General features: G+C 38.9%; 1 protein-coding gene across 19 annotated transcripts in view; it reads left to right on the plus strand.

Annotated features, from left to right (window-relative positions):
* The window catches only part of ALCAM (activated leukocyte cell adhesion molecule), a 157,797-nt gene that overhangs the window by 129,428 nt on the left and 7,304 nt on the right, over window positions 1-21,065 (plus strand). For 6 of the 19 annotated variants that reach the window (XM_065574137.1, XM_065574145.1, XM_065574176.1 and 3 more), the window contains exons 7-15: window positions 1,566-1,693; window positions 4,102-4,231; window positions 10,883-10,995; window positions 12,741-12,876; window positions 13,071-13,205; window positions 13,879-14,007; window positions 15,103-15,135; window positions 15,836-15,953; window positions 17,884-18,015. In XM_065574137.1, the coding sequence (XP_065430209.1) occupies window positions 1,566-1,693; window positions 4,102-4,231; window positions 10,883-10,995; window positions 12,741-12,876; window positions 13,071-13,205; window positions 13,879-14,007; window positions 15,103-15,135; window positions 15,836-15,953; window positions 17,884-18,015 (1,054 nt within the window). Of the gene's footprint in view, window positions 1-1,565; window positions 1,694-4,101; window positions 4,232-10,882; window positions 10,996-12,740; window positions 12,877-13,070; window positions 13,206-13,874; window positions 14,008-15,102; window positions 15,136-15,835; window positions 15,954-17,726; window positions 18,016-21,065 lie in introns of those variants that run through there. The other 13 variants (XR_010594071.1, XR_010594074.1, XM_005283582.5 and 10 more) reach the window with 10 other exon arrangements.

Raw genomic sequence — 21,065 nt, forward strand, 5'->3', positions numbered from 1 at the left:
AAAACATACACTCTCAGTCACTGGTAATTTTTAAATCAAGAATCTAGTACAACCCACTTGTTAAGCTGGGTAACTACCCTCACTGTTACACTGATTTAACTAAATTAGTTAGAGAAATAGATTTAGTGTAACTGGTGAAATCCCCTTGTGTGGACTTATTTTAACTTAGCAGTAATCTTTTTTTTTTATTTTGTCTGCTGCCAGCCTCACTAGTTAAATCAATACAAGGTACCCCTAAATCAAAAAGGGACCTTGCAATGGATGCTCCCACTTATCTAAATCAATTCTAAACTGGTTTAATTAATTCAGTACAATTTTTTCTTACAGACAGGGCCTCAGAGAAGTCTTTATCCCAGGCTCTCCCCTTCCTCCCTCCCTTTTTTTTAACCCTGCATTTGAGTAAGAAAACAGCCCCACAAAAGACTTGAGATTTCCCCTCAGTGTGGTAGACTACGTCTAGTGCTGCAACTACATTATAGCCCTTCACCCTCATTTGTGTCAGAGCCCAAGAGCCTTGTACTTCCGGATCCATTCCGTTTTCCCCTTTCCTGAGTAAATAGATTGTCAACTGATTGTTCATATATATATATATATAAAAATGTTAAATTATAACCAACAATTGTACCATGTGATTTGTTGTTTAGAGCAAACCTAATCATTGTTGTCCACTAAAAAGTAGGTGCAACTGTCCCAGTGCTGAACAGAGATCCACCAGCATAGACCCTAATGGAGTCCTAACGAAGGCAGTGGAGGTCCGCCATACCCTATCCTAATGCAAGAGCGTCGCATGATTAGAATACAATATATTATTTAAATGAATACAAAAAGTTATCTATCCATTATTTTCTTTCATTAATCTGGCCCATTTTACTCCGCTTTTGAAAAGTATATTTAACATCCTTCATAGGAGGAGTAACCTATATTAGAGAATACTCTTAAAGTAAAGATAAGATTTTTAAAAAATTACCACAGTACAATATGTTATAGCTCAACCCTATTGAACATGGCAGAAATATTACATTTACAGCTTTGTTGAGTCTTAAGTTCACCAGATTCATCTTTCTGAAAGCTACTGCACTGATCAGCATATAGAGGAGCCTGGCTATAGTTACTTAGCTAATATTTCTTTTTATTTAATACAAGATACTATTATCTAATTAGTGCAGGGGGCTGATAGCTTTAGTTACTTTTGTGGCTGCTGCAATCCCTTCAAACAGCAAGCTGCATATAATGCCATTAAAGTCTCTCATAATGAAATCATACTGTGAAATTGTTCCTACTGGTCTCTTTTACATGAAATAATTATGGTCACGCCTGCTTCAGTTATAGGCATTTTGCTAAGGAAAACTTGATTTTAAACAGGGTTTCTATGTAGTTTATTCTAAGAGGATTAGTGCTAAGTATGGAAGAGTACCTATTAACTTCATTCCTTCTATTAAAAAAAATTATGCAATACCCTCACCTGCTTCTGGAGAAAATTGTGTATACTTTGGATATTAACTATGCATAAAAGGTAATCTTGGTACTTGACAAAAACTATTAACTTGTGTCCATTATTTTCACAGATCCTACAGCGAAGGTGACAATTAAAGTGCTGTCACAAAGAAATACCATCAAAGAAGGTGATAACATCACTCTAAAGTGCTCAGGAAATGGTAACCCCCCTCCACAGGAGTTTTTGTTTTATATTCCAGTAAGTATTACCTTAGCTATAATAGTCTGTACTATTTCTTCCTATTATTTGACACCAGAGGCACCCACACTGAACCAATCTAACTTTACCTTACCACGGTAAAACCCCCTCGTGTCCCTCCCCACTGCCCCTCTCCTAGTCAGCTCCCCCAGGCAGGCACTCACTGCAGCTCCCCGTACTTCTAGCAGGTCATGAGCTGCTGCTGAGCAAGTCCTGTGAGCAGAGCAGAGGGGACATGAGATGCTGGAAGTGGAGCAAGGCTGGGCATGCTCCCATGGGGAGCCCAGATGCAGGAGCTGGACCCATGGCAGTGGCCAGGAGTAGCTGTGCAGGCCCACCTCACTGTCCATGCAGGTTTGGCCCCATGTCCCCTGCATTGTAATGGGGGAGGGGCATGCCAGAGCCAAACCGGAATCAGTACAAGGTGACTAGCGCTGCTCCTCCTGGCCCATGCTGTTGGGATGGCTCCTGCACCGGTACCCAAATCAGTCCAGCCGGAGCTCAGGTTGCCCCTCCCCTCAACAAACGATGCCCTAGGCATGTGCATAGGTTGCCTATACCTTATTCAAGTCCTGCCAATGGTAGGCACCATGCATAAAATGCATATGGCTGTGGGTGCTGCTGTTCAACACTAGTTTATCTGTGGACTGAAGTTATAAAGGCTTATATAACAAAGTGAAAAGATGACCTTGGCAAGCTCAGCAAACTCGCTGAGAGGATACCAGTCTGGAGCCTGCAGAGAATCTGTCAAACTTGAGTGAAGATTTTTTTTACCCTCTTCACAGATTAGCAAACTTTTTACATGAAATATATGATGCAGTGGTGTTCATAGAAATGCAATGGTGAAAAAGGACCAGAGGAAAACAGTTTAATTAACTCAAATACGAACAGAGTAATCCCACGAGAAAAATCAAATGTAGCAATTAAGGTGGCAAAATCCTATCTAAGATTTAGCTCTTTCTCTGCAAAGTATATTGAGTAATTAATTCCTGTAGTGACAGCCTTCAGAAGAACATTAGAATTATATAGTGAAAAATAGAGATACAATGTATTAATAGAATTTTTTTTAAATGGGGAATAAGATTTATAAAGAACAATTTGAAAATTAACTACGTGTTAAAGGGACAAACATTCTTTTTGCATGAGTTTAAAGTAGTTTCAGGTATATCACCTGCCATTTCTTGTAGTTTCACAGTCACATCTTCCTGTATTTATTTTGTCTTTGCTCTGTTGCTGTGTGAAATACCAACACAAACAAGGATTGACTGACAATACAAGGGAAACAGTGGAATAAATAATACACAACCTGCTGTCAAATGCAGAAAATAAAAATTGAAAATAAAGTTAACATTTATATTATAGTATATGTTAGTTATACTAATCTTGCAATAATAGGTGAAATATTTTCAGACAGAAATGTGATTATCTGTAGTCTGACCTTTCTTTCCTCCTTTTTGTTTCTTGCACTCTTCCTGTTTTTTCTGCTCCCACTACACCATGAGAATCAATTTACCTTCAGGACAGGAAGACCGTGTGCTTCCAAGTAGCTCTAGACCACTAGTTACTTAGCTTAATAACCCTCAATTACTTTGGACTCCTCTCCTTTTGCAGCTTGCATTGCTGCAGAACTGTAAGGGGAGGCAGGGTCTGAAGCCACTCCTCTACCTCAAGCTGCAGGTGAAGCTTAGTGAGAGCGGAACTGATGCCCCAATCAACCCCCTTTTAAGCCACACTAAGCAGCAGTTGTAGCGAGCGGCTACGATGGGGTGGGGGGGGGGGAAGAGCCACCAGTGCACCAGAACTCCACCGGTTCTGTGATGAACATGGGTGAGCTAAGGGCCCCATTTGACATGGACTTCAGCCTCCTAACTACATTTACAGCATTCTCTCGCTTGAGGGGAGCTAAAATTAGTGCTGTTTGCTTAGGCTGTCTGTGTTATGGATCTAACAGTGTTTGTGATACACTTCAGTAGTTGATGTTTCCTGGAACTTGTAGCATTTTGGATAAGATATTGTTCCCCCATCATAGTTTCTCCTTGCAATGTTATGATTATTATACATTTTGTTCTGTCTGTATGGAATCTTCCCTTCCAATCTAGCTGTTAAACGTCTTACATTTTGTATTTTTCTAACATTTCTGAAATTCGTCATTTAAGTTGAATGTTCAAAGTAAAACTTTTTTGTTAATGCGGGAGTGACTTTGCAACTGTACGATGCCTGCAGTCATGCAACAAAATTAAATCTGTGCTCTACACCGAGGTGGTTGGATTTCACTGGTACTGAATGTATATAGACTGTGAAGCACTTCAGGCTGAAAGTTGCTTCATAAAATATTATTCAAAGAACATGTGACTGTCCTGTTTTTAGCATCTCTCTGTAACCCATAAGTGTAATACTTCCATCCACAGGGAGAACCCGAAGGCATAAGAAGCTCAGATACTTACATAATGACAGATGTGAGACGAAATGCAACAGGAGAATACAAATGCTCTCTGATTGATGGAAGCATGGAGGACTCGACCACTATCACCGTTCATTGTAAGTCATTGTATCTTTCATTCCCAGAAACAATTCAAACCTCTTACAAATTCTGGGCCAATCCCTCCTTGTTTTACTCATGTGATTAGTCCTATTGACTACCTTAAAACTGTATGCAGTGTAGTTGTAACCATGTCAGTCCCTGGATATTAAGGAGAAACAAGGTGGGTGAAGTAATAGCTTTTATTAGACTCTGTCACCTGTAGGAGAACTGAGCATGGAATAATTGCAAACAGTATTTGATCCTTTGTCTTTTTTCTAAGTGCATTTTTATTAACTTGATACCTTTTTAATACCACTGTAATTCAGTGGATTAAAACAGACCTTCATACTGTGCAAACTGTGCTGACACTCAGCAAACGTATTTTTGACAAATTGCGATCAGTGATGAGTTATGTATTTTAATAAAAAAAATATTCTATGAAGGCACTGTCTCAGAATCTATTTAAATTTATAGAAGCATCATTTGGTCCATTATTATGTCAATCAAAACCATGATTCACAGGAATTTCCATTCTGGATCATACTAGTCCAATATCCTATCTCAGACAAGGGCAAGTACCACTTACTTGAGAGGAATATGCTAGGAACCTTGTTAGGTGGACAATAAAGGATTAACTATATCCATAGTGGAAATTTCTCCTTAAAGCAGTCATTTAGTGTTTGGCTTTATTACGTAAAGCGTAGGAGAGTTTATATCCCTTAATGTATCTCTGTGGATTTTCTCGTTATCAATAAAAAATGTGTAACCATTTTTTTGAATCCTGTAAACTCTTGACCTTAAATTCTACCAGCAAAGTAGGCATTTTTTAAAAGTATTTATTAATTTTAAATGTGTTGCTTTTCCATTTAATTTACTATCCACTTGTTCTTGTATTATGTGCAAGGATAAAGAGGAGCACCCAGTTTGCATTCTTTACAACCTTATTTTATATACCATTGCCATGCCACTCTTTTATTTGTCTCTTCTTTAAACTGTCACAAATATTTTCAATCTGTCTTCATGCTGAAGTATCCCTGTGCTCCTCCCTCCCCCACACACACCCCCACACACACTTTTCATCTCTTCTATTTCTGCTCCATCTTCTTTTAGATAAGGTAACTAGAATTGAACACAGTATTCCAGGAGATGGTATAATAATTTTTATAATGGCATCACCACAATTTCATTATTATTCTCCATCCTATTATTTATGTATCTTAATATGTTTTGCCTTTTTTTCTTTTTTTACTGCTAATGTATAGTGGGCAGAGGTTTTCATTTAATTACCCACAGGGATGCGTAGCTCTTTTTCCTGAGAGATTACAGTTAATTTAGAACTGATTTATCTATGTGATTAATTCAGACTGTTCTTCTAATGAATATTATACATTTAACAAAGACTTTCAGCATCTGCCATTATGTTGTCCATTCACTGAGCTTTGCAGGTCCCTCTGAAGCTCTAAAATATTAGTGTCGACTCACCTTTCTTGTCACCAGCAGATTTTGCCATGTCTCTATTCATACCCTTTTCCAGATTATTTAAACATCCATCAGTTCTGGTGTTAGTATAACCCATTGTCAACCTTTTACCATGGTGAAAACTCCCCATTTGTTTTGTGACTTTTAGTGAGTTCCTCATCCATGACATTATTTCTCATTCTGTGACTACTTATTTTCCTCAATAGTCTTTTCCAAAAGAGATTTTTTTTCCAAAGGCTTTTTAAAAAAATCCAAATCATTTTTATCTGCCAGTTCTTTTTATCCACTATTTTGTTTACAGGCTGAAAGAATTCTAATGGATGGGAGAAGTCATGCTGATTTTGGTTTATTACTATCATTAAATGTTCATCTTGGTGTTTTATAATCCTGTTGTTCAGATATTATTTCAACCAATTTTCTGGTACTTAGTAAGGCTTGCTTGTCTAACTCCCAGAATCACCTGAGCATCATCTTTAAAGCTAGGGGCAACATTTACTGCCTTTGAGTTTCAATATAGTAACTGATTTTAATGAGTGCATATTGTTGTCAGCAGCCACTTCCTTCAGAATTCTTGAATGTATAGCATCAGGTCCTGTTGAATTGTTCCTCTTTAATCGGTGTGTTCCTGTATCTATTCTTTTGACCCCTCAATTCCTAACGTTGCCTCGCTTTTATGATTTAAAGATTATTGGCCTAAGATGGAAATCTCCACAACATATATTGTGGTGAGAACTCATGAAGCTTCTCTTCCGCAGCTTTCTCCTCTATAATTGCTTGCTTTACTCTGATAGATCAGGAGAACTACTGCTTCTACCAGTGCTTTCTGCTTCCGATATACTTAAATAATTTCTTGTATGTTTTCATGTCTTTACCTATTTGATCTTCAAATTCCATCTTTGCCCTCCTGACTTCCATCCACTTTTTAACCTACCGTAGTTTGCTTCTTTCTATAAGCTTGTTTGGGGAGGTGTGGTGGTTTTTTTTTGTTTTGTTTTGTTTTTTTAAAGAATACTTGTTTGGCTCAAATAAATTCTTCCTGTCCATTTAACTACACTTTTTGCTTCTCCTATCATTGCAGGGGTGTGCATTCCTTTCAGTGATTCAATTATGGTATACTTAAGTAGTCTTACTGCTAAGGTTAAGGATTTATTTACTCACTTTTGACTTTATGATCTTAAGGAACAATTAATAGAAAATACTTTATTTCCATCCATGAATCTATATACAACAGGTTTTGTTTTTTTAAATATATCTATATTTCATTCATAATAGTGGATGCCAAAAAGACTTTTTATTGGGCAGTTTGACTGTCTTGGTGTCTTAACAGCTGTTGGGTTTGGGAAAAAACTTGCTGACACTAAAATGCATTACATTACCACTTTGCAGGAAATCATGATTCTCCATGCAAAACACAAAAACATTAAGTGGAAAGTACATTGTGAGACCCCTATAGAGCTGGTTGACATTAAAACGCCTTAATTTTGGTTACGCACCAAATTTAGGGGTATATTATGTCCATACAGGAAGTGGGGGACAACGCAGAAAGAGCATCCTCACGCACTGACCACAAGAACTGCATAAAGTTAGCACCAACAATGGCATTTGCCCTCTCAAGGGAAGGTGCGACATTGGTGGGTCCATGGTCCCCATCAAGTGACCAACACAGCTGACTGGGCAGTGGCGAGCAACTGTTGTACCTTGTCACGGGGTAATTGGGTGTCCTCACTGTTCTGTGGTGTTCCAGAAGACACTGTTCCCTCTTGGAACATAATATATCCCTACCCTCCTGCTGGGGCTGCTTGCCTCTGTCTAGTCCCGTATGTCAGACTTAAAGGATCCTGTTTTCTGCTGAGGAATGTGTGCTCAAGCTAAATGAAACTTTAGAAATCAAGGGGTTCTGCTAATTGAATTTATCCTTGTAAACCAACATGATTCTAGGAAATCTATAACCAATCTTAGGCGTCTAGACTGCAAGAAGATCATTAGTTTTTTGTAAGAGATGCCAAGTCAGACATTATTAAAAATCTAAGAGAAATTATCTTTCAAATGATATGACACAGCCTTCAACTCCCAGTAGACCAGAAGGAGTTCACATTGGAGTGTTAATATATTCAGGATGTCCAAATTACATGACGTACTGCACTTAACCTTCCCAATTACAACACATAGTTCAAATCCAGTCTGGCATTTCCTAGTTTCCTGATTTGAAATCCCACCGTCGCAATAGAATGGGAAACATCTCTCTAGTATTTCCTACATTCATTAAATGGTTCTTACGCCCTCAGGTGCTGCATGGTGGTGTAATGACGTGTGGGATGTAATCCTCACATCTTCACATCATGCTACTTCGTATGCAAAGCCAGTACTGCTATCGATCCAAATCTTCCCGTTTACACTAAATTCAAAGTTAGTGTATTAAATATGGCACCTACTGTGGAGTTTGTTTTTAATGATAAATTAATTAAGAAAGTTTTAAAGGCAGAAAAGAGAAACCTGAAGCAAGTCAGCGTAAAAGTAGAGTATTTTAGTAACTTTTTTCCTTTCTAGAAAGGCAAGTGCATGCAAACCTTTTTCATACTGCCCTACTCAGTAACATCTGTGCCAACAGATGAAAAGTAAGTGCCATGGTACATATGGAAAATTGGTGTATGCAGACAAACTGTTTACCCAGATGCCCACAATGATTTCCGAGGGAGAATCCTCTGCTAAATGTGAGCTTGTCTCCCAGCCCATTCTATAAACATCTTTCTGGGCTTTGCAGCTCAGAAGTAAAGATTTTAAGTCTCACGTTCACTGCAGTTTTTTCCCTAACTTTGAATGATTCATAGCAATATGTGAGGAGGGTGGTGGCCTCAGTTCTTTCACTGAAAAGGGAGGGGACCTAGCCTGTTACCCAGGAGGAGGTCTGTGTTTAAAGACTGCTGTGGTCAGAGTGTCAGTCTTGCCGGAGATGAAGGCCAAGAATTTAATGAGTTCTTGCTTCCTGTGACAGGTTTCCTTCCTGAATGATCTTCTATGATCTCTTGAGTCTGAGTTGATATCCTGCTTCAAAGAAATAAAGGTTTGAATAGACATCGAAGGGGAATCACCCCGTGGAAAAAAATGCCATAGCCTCTCTACACTATATTAGCATGTGCTCAGAGAATAGGAGGAAACAAGCTGAGTGAGAACTAATCCTCCCTCACCCAGGTGCAGCAGCAATCCATGCAATTGTTCTTTGTCTGAGTCATTGTGGGGAGAACAAATGAACTCCTGATATCTCTTACTGAATTTTGATGGTTTTGCTTTTGGGGACATGCTCTCTGGAAGAGGGAAATGAAATGATACTGATCAGGCAGTTCTCTCTCTTTGGTAAGGTCTTTGTATGTGTGCCTGCTGTGTGAAGTAGCAAGTAAACCAATAGAGAAAGAGTTCATGTAACCACTGATAGTAGAAATTAGTAATAACACCGATATTACTGACATTTGACATTATTATTGTAAGATGGGCCTGGTCCTCTCTTTGAGGCCTGCTTCCCTTAATTATAATGCTCTTTCTAGTGAAATTGGTGATTGAAAGCAGCAGAAAAGTTGACTCTTCTGTTGTGTGAATTTGCTTGCTGTTGGGATTAATGAAGCACAATTCATAGGTTTAAACAATTCTAAGATCTTTAGTACTTGAGAATATACAGATAGGAATTCTATCTGCATCATCAGCTCGGGTATTTCTAACATGACTGTTGCTGTAGTGTCTGAGGATTTAGAATCAGGAAGGCAAAACAAGCGGATAATAAAGGGGGCATCTCTTGTATAGATTTCTTGATTATCTCTAATGATAGGGAAAGGGATAAAGAAAAAGTAGATGACAATTTAATTAGAACTCTGTTAGTTGCCTGAATGTGTTAGTGGTATTTTAAATCCTTTAACAACAACAACAAAATCCAGTAAATTCAATAACACCATTTTCATGAGAATAATTATATGGTACTACAGAGCTGGGCAAAAATATTTCTCGCCTTGTGAGTCTCCTCCCCTAGAAAGGACAAAGTGAGACTTTAGGGCTCTGGCCCGAGGAAAACAAACATTTTAAAAACCCTTCTTTTGAGGTTCACCCTCTTGTGTCTAGCCTGGCTTTTTTCTTCCCAGCTGTTGTTAAGATGGTAGGACATGTTGCAGTGCTTTTCCAGTAAATACTGTGCCATGATGGGATTATAATCTACTGTGGTTCACAGCTCCACCAGCCACTGATTTCCATACATGCAATATTTAGGATGACTAGGCTTTCTGGTTTGCCTAGTAAGATGCTAGGAGGTGGGGATGAAAGCAATGTTTAATTGGGCGACTTTCCTATTCTCCCGAGATAGGATTATGTAAACAAAAAAACAAACAGTAGCATCTGGAGTGGCCTAGGATTTGGAATGTCTGAGACCCTATGCCATATGTAATCATATAAGAAGTAAAAAAGGCAAATGATGCATTGGAAAGCTACATAGTGGTTCATGAATGAGTGTGTTTTAAGTTAGGAAGAACTCTTGGAAAAAAGAATCAACGAACAGAACATATGCTGCCTCCCTACCTCTGTGACAAAGGCCCTAACCCACTCCTCCCACTGAGTTGCCAAACCCTCCTGCACCATCCCCTCACCCTGCCTTCCCAAACTGGGGAAGCTCTTCCACACCTCCTAAGAGAATCAACCTATCCTTCCTACCAATTTAAAGAATTCTCTCCCTTGTTCTCCTCTGCCCAATATCCCTACAAGCAGCTTCTAAAATTTTTCTCTATCCCTCAAGACAAGTTCTCTAATCAGATTTCCACCCCACTCCTAACAAAAATCCTTCTCATTCCACTCAGCTATTCCCTTTGCTAAAACCTCTCTCCCCTACCTGGACAACATCTCCAGTTTCATGAACCCTCCTGGATCATTTTTCCAGCTGCACAAGATGGGAAGACATCTGTTTATTAGCTGATCTGTGTCATGTTTCACTTTTAGACTATAATTATAGTAGATATGCAGATATTCTGCATTGTGTTTTTTCAGGATCATTCTTTTTATCTGTCTCACTTATAAGCTGATTTAGATTCTTTTTTTGAGAAAACAAAATCTAAGTTTTAGAAGTGCAATTAGTCCACTGATTTCTTTCTTTCTGTAAACCTTCAGAATGGTCCACTCTTCTGGTATTTATCTTTTAACAATGTTCCTTTTTATCATAGATTTGGATTTATCACTTACTCCTAGTGGAGAGGTTACTAAACAGATTGGAGAAGATCTGCCTGTATCATGCACCATCTCTTCCAGTAGAAACGCAACTGTGTTTTGGATAAAGGTTAGTAATAATTCTCGTTAACTCCTACTCATTTTATTTGGTTACCTGTTAAGATTTCTCCCTCTGTGTTTTGGGAAGAATCTTTTTAAAATTGATCTTTTATGAGCAATGACCAACTAAAATATTAAGCTGGACATTTAATATGATACATTTTTGGACCAATTTGCATAAATTTTCAAAGGTGACTAGTGATTTTGGATGCCTCAGTTTTTGGGTGTACTACTTGACACTTTAAAAGCACCTGATTTTTCTGAAAAACTGTAGCAGGCGCCTGAAAATCAGTCCCTTTTAAGGTGCCCCACTTTGGCACTGAAAATATTGAGGTCTCCACACACACTAAACACGTCTGAAGATTTAGGCTTTTCTGTTTTTGTCATGTTTCCCATAAACATACTAAAAGGACAGCCTATGTTGAGCGGTGGAATGGGTGACTGGATGTCTCAGGGCATTGGTAAGTGAGAAAGTTTGTCAGATAGTGTTCACATTTGACCCTGATTGATAGACCACCACCTAATGACTGGTCAGTGGCTTGTGTTGAAAGAAAGTGTCCATTTCTCACCACTGTTACCAAAACTGGCAGCCTAGTTGGCAATCTCACTAGGGTGGCCAAGGGCAGACTAGACTATAGACACCAAACTATCCTGATCCTCTCCTTCAAAGCTGGGGCCTATTGTGGTGGGCACGGGGAGGTGGCATAGGTAAACTTGCAAGCATACTTCCCATGTGGTCCCTGTTTTGTATATAAGTAGATCACTAAAGCCCGCAGAGCTGTCCATGCAGCACTTTTTAAAAATTGGAAACTTTTTTTCATGCTTGGCACAGCTGTTGCTAATTACATTGTCAAATGCTGGGTTTTAGTTATTGGCTGGACAATTAAACAGGAAGAAAAAAATTAAATACACAAATACAAAATAAGGAATAACTATTTGGCTAGGTGGTAATACTGCAGAAAAGGATCTGAGGGTTGCAGTAGAGCACAAATTGAATATGAGGCAATAATATGATGCAATTGTGAAAAAGGCAAGCAACATTCTGGGGTGTATTAACAGGAGTGTTGTATTTAAGCTAAGGGAGGTAATTGTCCCTCTCTGTTCAGCTCTATGGTGAGGCTTTGGATGGAGTACTGTATCTAGTTTTGGGCACCATGCTTCAGGAAAGATGTGGACAAATTTGGAGAGAGTCCAGAGGAGAGCTACAAAAATAATAAAAGGTTTAGAAAGCCTGAATCTTGAGGAAAAAATTATTTTGGGGGAATGGGGGGAAGGGAGAATCTGATAAGTCTTCAAGTATGTTAAGGGCTATTGTAAAGAAGACAGTGAGCGATTGTTCTCATGTCCCACTGAAGATAGGATAAGAAGGAACCTGTGATTTAGGTTCAATAATGGGAAAAAAATTGTAACTATAAAAGGATAGTTGAGTACTGGAATAGGTTCCCAAGGGAGGAGGTTGTGGAATCCCTGATCTTTGAGATTTAAGAAAAGGTTAGACAGACCTGGATGGTCTAGGTTTACTTGCCTTAGTGCAGAGGATAGCCTAGATGATCTCTTGAGGACACTTCTAGCCGTATGTTTCTATGATTAAGGCTCTGATCCCACAAAGCACGTGAGGAGTTCCATTGAAATCAATTGCACTGCTTATTTGTAATGATGTTTATGAGATGACTCACGTGCTTAACTTTAAGCATATGCTTATTTGGATTGGGGCCTAAATTGGAAATGATGTGGACTAATTTCTTGTTTTATCAGGACAATACCAGAATGCAGACAAGTCCGTCATTTTCAAGTCTACAGTACAAGGATGCTGGAAACTACATCTGCGAAACTACTCTACAGGAGGTTGAAGGGTTAAAGAAAAGGAAAACACTTACACTTATTGTGCAAGGTAATGGAGCAGTTAGTTACGCTTTATTAATACTGCAACAGAGAGTCCTGTGGCACCTTTAAGACTAACAGATGTATTGGAGCATAAGCTTTCGTGGGTGAATGCCCACTTCATCGGATGCATGTAATGGGGAATACTGTAAATTGTACAGTTCACAATTATTTTACCATAATGTTTAAATATAATATTTTTAGGAAAACCTCAAATCAGAATGACAAAGAAAACCGGGTCAAATAAATCTAAAACAATAATCTGCCACGTGGAGGGTTTTCCCAAACCAGCTGTGCAATGGACAACTACTGGTAGTGGGAGCATCATAAATCAAGCAAGTATTTTTCTCATTAATTTATGCACAACTAGTAGTATTTGAGGTCTGGAAAACCTGACGGACTTTGAGAGATTAAAGAAAAAAATCAAATACGCATGCACAGAGATTGGCAGTGATAGTCCTCTGCATAGCATAGATTGGACAGCACCCACCAGCAGTGTGCATTAATTTCTTATGGTCAAATACCACCTTCAGTTATACTGAAGTCAAGGAGGTTGCAGTTTCAGGGCATGGATCATGTCTTGGACCTATATAAATAACTGACTATTAATTTTGGGCGCTCTTAGCAGAAGATGATGATAAAGATGACACTGGGATGTTTAAGGCAAAATTAAAATAAATGTGTAGCTTGGTCAAATAGTCTCTCTCCTGTCAAGCACCATCTGAAGAGTGCAAACACTAAAGAGGGAAAGTGATTGTGAAGTGGTGGAAATATAAATGAGAAGTGCTTTTCATGTTTAAATGAGTAAAATATTAAAATCAATTATTTGACTTATACATTTATTTAGTTTATTATTTTAAATGGTTCCCTTTTTTCCAAACTATAACATTTATTTTTAAAAGGTATTTACTTCTAGAACTTTCCTTATGAACAATTCTAGTACAAGACATTACTGTATACATTTTTTGTTCTACTGATTTCTTTCCTTTCCTTTCCTTTCCTTTCCAGACAGAGGAGACTAACTACATTCATGGAAGTTTTTCCAGTAAAATTGTAATTTCTCCTGAAGAGAATGTTACATTAACTTGTATTGCTGAAAACCAACTAGAAAGAACTGTCACCTCGATGAATGTCTCTGCCAGTGAGTGTCTTCAATTAGAAGCATTTGAAAAATGAGCGAGAGAAGCTGTTTCCTTAAAGTTTCAAATACTTTTGCCAGCTTTCCTCTCTAAATAATGTGAGATGCAGATTGGTGCTGCAGTAGTATTAGAGGGGTTTTTTTTCCCTTAAGTTCTGCATGTCTCCTGCACTAACTGACTTAATCCTCCAACCCAGCCTAGGTTGGTAGTGAAAGAAATGTGTTACTAGCGGATGGCTGCTCCTTGTATGGTGACCAGACAGCAAATGTGAAAAATCGGGACGGGGTGAGGGGGGTAATAGGAGTCTATATAAGAAAAAGACCCAAAAATCAGGACTGTCCCTATAAAATCGGGACATCTGGTCACCCTAACTCAGTGGCCTACGGTATGTGAAATGAGTTGTATGGTTTCAGTACTGTTCTGAGTGGACCAGTGTGCATATCACAAAAATCACAGCAGCACTAACTAGCTCCCTTCTTTTAGCAGAAAGAGAATCCCCCTCAGTTTCCCTATATTTGAACCCTGCAGGTTAGGGGCATGGCACATTGGCGAGGGGAAATAGGCCATGGCTCATGATGCATCTGGTTTGGGAATAATACTTCAGACTACCTATATGCTATCTTTCTCATTCATACACACATTATAAAATAACTGCTTTATCACTGAGATATCTTCTTTTCTGAGCCCCCAGTTTTGTGGCTTGTTTATTAACTTTTGATGTGATTTCAGAACAGAATCTATCCATAGGTGCTAGGGTTTAATGGACTACAGTAATGATAAAGTGGTAAAAAGTTATCCTATCATGAATGCTAACATATAAATGCTTAGTCAGAAGTATTCATAAGATTAAACTTGTCATTTTTTGGAATAAAACACTCTCATATGATGCATTATGGATATAAAGCAAGGATTGCTGCCTAAAATATAAGATAAATTATTTTGTTGTGTGGCTGATGCAGCATTAAGTATGAGCATTTCGGTCTTCCTGTAAAATAGATCATTATATTGTTAAATATTGCAGCATAGTGTCAGGGTGAAGGTGACTTTCAGGTATCAACAAGTTTTTGTTTTTAATTTTAATGTTGTTTTTATTTCAGTAAGTATCCCAGAATATGATGAGCCGAATGGATGTAAGTGCTACAGAACCCTCTTCCTTGACGCTATCCGCTCTAGCTTTATGAAGTGTCATTAGATGAGTAATTTCCACAGTCCTCTCTGCCTTCGGAGTTCAATTGAAATTGCCAAGTCTCTGGGGCAGTAAGAATTAAGCATAAAGTTTTTAACAGGGTCTAATAGCAATACAAACGTTCATGTTATCACAATGCTCTAATACCGGGGTCGGCAACCTTTCAGAAGTGGTGTGCCAAGTTTTCATTTATTCGTGGTAATTTAAGGTGCCACTAATACATTTTTCATTTACAGGGGCCAGCAGATGGAATCCCAGACTGGCAGCGGGCTGAGCGGACTGGTGGCTGGGACCCCAGGCCAGCAGCGGGCTGAGCGGCTCAGCCCGCTGCCAGTCTGGTGTTCTGTCCGCCGTTCCCTGCCAGCCGGGGTCCTGGCTGCTGGCCCCACTCAGCTCGCTGCTGGCCAGCGGTTCCATCCATCCAGGCCAACAGCAGGCTGAGTGGGGCCGGTGGCTGGCAGCAGTGTGCCACAGTAAATCAGCTTGCGTGCTGTCTTTGGCACACGTGCCATAGGTTGCCAACCCCTGCTCTAATAGTTTTGACTCTTTGACCATCTTTCTTCCTGGGGGATTACTTGTATAGAAAATGTTTAATGCTGTGTATTGTTGTTAAACACCTCATGAACTTTTCTTCTTTGTTTTAGATGACAACAGCGAAAAGGTTAATGACCAGGCAAAGCTAATAGTAGGAATTGTGGTTGGTCTTCTGCTAGCAGCTCTGGTTGCTGGTGGTATCTACTGGGTATACGTGAAGAAATCAAAGTAAGACTTAACATAGAAGCTTGCTCTTAACTTTTTAAAATTAAAATAATGTGTACATACCTGTTTAGCTCCCTACAACATTCTGAAAATCTAGGGGCAAAAGTTATCCTCATCTATAAATCTTATCTTGCATCTGAAATTAAAATGGACATCTTAATATGGAGGCAGTGTATCATCTAGGGGTTAGAGCACAGGCCTGAGAGCTAGGACTCTTTAAATCTGCCCCTGATTCAGCTGTGTGGCCTTGGTCAGGTCATTTAGTGCCAGATTGTGTTTCCATTTAAGTTAGTGACACTCCTCCTATTTAACTTAAATGGGATGTGGTATTTCAATTTCTGAGTCAAATGATGGGCTGTCACATCTATGCAACCTCATGGATGGTCATCTTAGTGTAGGAGAAGTTGGCCAGCTCATACTCCTGTAAAGTTGGCATCTGTTTATAGAGAGTATGTGAAGCTCTATTAAATTGTTCATCTAGTGGTTTGAGATCCTTTGATTAACAGGGCTAATGAGGGAAGTTGTATTGCTTGAAAACTAGACATTGCCAGGGCTGACTAAACATCTAGATCCAGAAGGTAGAGTGTAAGTTGTGCATATTCGCTCTGCTCATTTTCAGTTAGTTTCATTGGTATGGAAAATCAGTTTAAGACTATATGGAATACGATGGACAGTCTCTAAAAGAAGTCTTTAAAATATCTTCCCCTTTACCCTCATGGTTATCAGGTCCCCTAACCATATCCGACTTGCATCTGGTTCTGCTCAGTGTAGTAGTATGCTCTTTTCCCCAGACACAGACTGGGGCCCTGTCAGCTGTGAAAGTGCAGACTTATCCTACCCCCATGCCTTCTCAGAGATTCAGTGGAGCGATCTGATTTACAGCAGCTGAGGATCTGGCCTACACAGCACCAAGATCATTTATAAAGTGTTCTGAGAGGCAGTTGTGTACATATTTGTATAGACAGACATGTAGTATTAAAGTTTACTTGTATTTCCCTATAACTTTACACATTGATTTGCAGTAGCTATATAGTATACATATTCTGAGTTTTGATATGAAGAATTGTTTCTCATTCAGTTGCCATACTTACAAGGGCTTTCCTCATCTCTTTCTGGCATTATAAAGCGTTCCAATGCAGTCTTTAGATTTTTACTTCAATACAATACCACAAACATAGCTGTGCAGGGGATTTTTGGAATTTCCTGAATAGGGAAGCTTTATAAACATATGACTGAGCACAGAAATATTAAGCATGTGCTATTCATAAAGCTGCAGGAAATAAAATAAAAAAAATTCACCACCACCTTCAGTTATTACTAAACAAAATGTCCAGAATTTTTCTTCTCTCTCAATGGGGAGTCCAGAGCATGAGGCAATGACTCATTTGTGGGGGGGAAATGTGATGATTCTTAGAATGTGGTGTGTCCTTTGCTGTGGTGTATTTCTATGCTTTATGGTGTTAAACTTGGTTTTCCAAACTTGACCATTTCAGAAATTAGAATATTAAGCATGAAACAAAAGTCATAGGAGAAATGGGAATATCATATTTATACTTAAAGTAGAAAATTAAATTAGCGGTGACTAGATAGGCTCATTGGGGACCAAATATTTTTTTTAAATAGTTATGTTTAAATCATAATCAGTCTGTCTGACAGTCACTAGTTTCTTAAGTGAATCTAATTGCTGGAAATATTGCTGACAAGCATTCGCTTTTAGTATATATTAACCTGTTCTCCTCTCCCTTGGGAATCAATTTCCCTGTTTTCTGCATGCAGTACTTCCAAAGAGCAGGCAAAGCATCAGTATGTATGAAACAGAGGATTTCAGCACAAATCACAGCCCAGAAATCTCAAATGCTGTCCTCTCAAAAACACCATTGCAATACTTATTGACACTGTGCGTGTCCAATCACAACCCTCCGTTTCCACGCAGGCCACTCCCTCGAACAGTTAGTCACTTTTTGAACCCACCCTCGAACAGTTATTCACCTAATCTCTGCCCCAAAAGTGACGTCAATGGAAAGTCTGAGAAGGCAGCAGCACAGAACTTTCAAACCCTCGTGAGGCAAGAAAAATGTTACTTTTTTTTCATTAATGTATGTTGTGGTTTGTAGAATTTTCTATTGTCTTGTGATACAGGATAGTAAGAATTGTACTCACGGCCATGGAGTGTATTCAAAGTAACTAGCTTCTGTAGCTATTCATCACCTCAGCTTCATTTACTGCAAAAGCTGATTATTGACATATCCTCTGCACCAGTTCAATGCAAATTAATTAGCAATCTGCGTAAATTGCCAGTGCAACCCTCAGCTAGGCAAAGTCTAAATATTCCTGTCTTCATCTCATCTCAAACAGTCCCTAGAGAGTTAAAAATATATATCATTTAGAAAAGAAATCCAAGTAGTACCTCTGTTTCCCTTCACTCAGAAACAGAAATCCAGGTGGAGAACTTGCATTTCTAAAGAAATTAATTAAATCTTTTGTCCTACTTTCATTATCTGGGATTGGGAATACACAAATTCCAGGTAATGTTACACTAGAACAAGTTTCCACTGATTTATTGCAGATTTAAAATGAAGGAAAAAACCTGAAATTTGGCTGAAAAATAAACTGCAGCAATTTTTACAATGATCACACAAAATTGTTGGAACCAGTCAGCATCCTCAATCATTCTGAGCTAATTGCTAACCCTTCCTAGACTGAGGTTTGTCATTGGATGATTAACAAAAATTGTACTTTTCTGCTATTTTGTAGAGGGTTAGAATATTAAAACCAAAAGTTGCACAATGTGTTATAGAACACTCATAAGTGTATGTGTCTCATATACTTCCAACCACAAAGTTCACATTATTGTAAACATGGGAGACAAACTGGGAGTGAGCTGTTTGTGCTCTATATTTAATTAGTATAATCTAAATCAGAGAACAGCATTGGAAATAATTTTTTCACTAACTGATACTTCTTATTCCACATTGATATTTAAATTTAAAAAATGCTTGAAAGCAATCTTCCCCCTGCAAAAAAACAAGTGAACCTGTAAACCCTTTAGCACCATTTTACCTACCTTTTAGAGAGCCTTTGAGTAGTGATCCCCTATGGTAATCATTTTCTTGAAGGCAGGATTTTGAGGACTTCTGAAGGAAAGCTTGACATGTCAAATGAGGAATTAAACTTTGAGAGGATATAGGGATCCATACATTGAGTGGAGAAAGAGAGAAGTACAGGAGGCAGACATACCATCTATAAAATTTTAAGTAAAACAGTATTTTTATAACCAATTTCTGACACTCTTATCTGACTTGGTTACAAGTTTGGTTCAGACAAGTAGTCACTTGTTTTTTCACAATATATTAACGTGTCATCTCTCTTTGTACATCCATGCGGCCCAATTGTGATAGTTAGGAATTAATTCTGGGAAAGTGTGCATTTCTCTATCCCCTACTGCTCCAGCAGGGGGAGATGGCAGCACTTAGGGTAATGGAGATTCAGAAGCTCCACTGCAGAGGACTAGCAAGTCTTCTACATACTATAAGGGGTTCTGTCTATACTGCAAAAAATAAGAGTTACAACATGGTTACAAAAAAAAACAACAATTTTATACTCTCCAAGGAAGCTGGCAAAGGCAATGCAGTTAGCTACCATCGTGACTAACAGTATTGACTAGATTGTATATTATTTTTCCCCAGTGTAGTTGACATGAAACAAAAAAAACCTGTGATAGTGAGTCTTAGATCCTGGGTCAACTGATCTACCTTGTGATACAGGACTGAAAATAGCAGTGTAGCTGTTCCAGTTGGGCTCTGATACTCTTCTCCCTTCCCAGGTTTCAGAGCCCAGGCTGACCTGGAACAGCTACACTCTGATTTTCAGGACCAAAGCATGAACTTAAGTCAGTTGACCTGGACTTGGGCAGGCTGCTGGTTTTTTTTTTTTTTTTTTTGCAATGTAGCTGTATCATGAACTGGTTATAAACTCAGGCTGTGTCTAGGAAACTTCTGCATGCTCACCCTGCTAGCCTAGAGCTGCAGGTCCAGCACTCCTCATAGTGCTGAGAACCTCCATGCAACAAGGCTCCTGTGTTTTAACAAGGTCATGTAAACAGTGTTAAATATGCTGGCAGTTACACAAGTATTGCCTGCTGTAGAACTGCACTGGTGTCAACAGTGGAAATTTTTCACCAAAATCCCTATTGTTGAGCAAATGTTGTAGTGAGATAACTGAGACTTCAACTATGACAATGTTGGCAGAGGCTAAGTCTTGACAAGGTGGGTGAGGTAATGAATTTTATTGGACCAACTTCTGTTGGTGAAAGAGAAGCTTTTGAGTTCCACAGAACTCTTGTGGACCACCATATCCTGGAACCAACATGGCTACACCAACATAGTTAATTTAAATGTTCTAAATCCATGTGTAAGCTTCTAACTAAGTGGCCTGGTTTTCAGAGGGGCTGAGCATGTGCAGTTCTCATAGCATTGATGTGGGCCATATCTTAACTTCTGTGAAGGTGATGCATACTCAGCCCCTCTGAAAATCTGGCCACTCATACAGGTGGCGTAGTAACCCAAAATAGAAGGCCTGAGGAAGAGGTATGTGATATTCAATCCTTACATATAACAAGTTTTATTTTTTAAACAAAATTATTCCAACACCAATTGGACCATTACAGCAACTTCTATGATTTGTACAATAGAACAACTTTAACCTAAGCAGATGGTAATGGCAGATACAAAGCCCTCCAACCTTAAGCAGCAGCTCACAGGAGATCCAATCTGTTTTGGGCTCTGTAGATTCTGGGTATGTGGGGACAGTCTCTTTGTGGTTTTATAGTAATTCTGCATCTCTCTCCATTGCTGTGGTTCATTCTCTCAAGTCTAACATGTCACATTTGAAATACAGCTCTCGAATTGTTCAAATTTTAATAGCCAATGAAAAAATAAGCGCCTCTCTGGCACAGTCACGTTCCCTGGCAGAAACAGTAGTTTTCCTGTCAACTTGTCCTTTTCTGCATTTGTTGGTACCCCTTTTGAGAAAGCCTGGTCTCATCACTGAAAAGGCCCTCAGGGGTTATAGTCTGTAATGATCTGCTCAGCACATTCTTCTCCCACGAGACTCCAA

Source organism: Chrysemys picta, chromosome 1 (assembly GCF_011386835.1).
Source record: "Chrysemys picta bellii isolate R12L10 chromosome 1, ASM1138683v2, whole genome shotgun sequence".
NCBI classification, from domain to species: domain Eukaryota; kingdom Metazoa; phylum Chordata; order Testudines; family Emydidae; genus Chrysemys; species Chrysemys picta.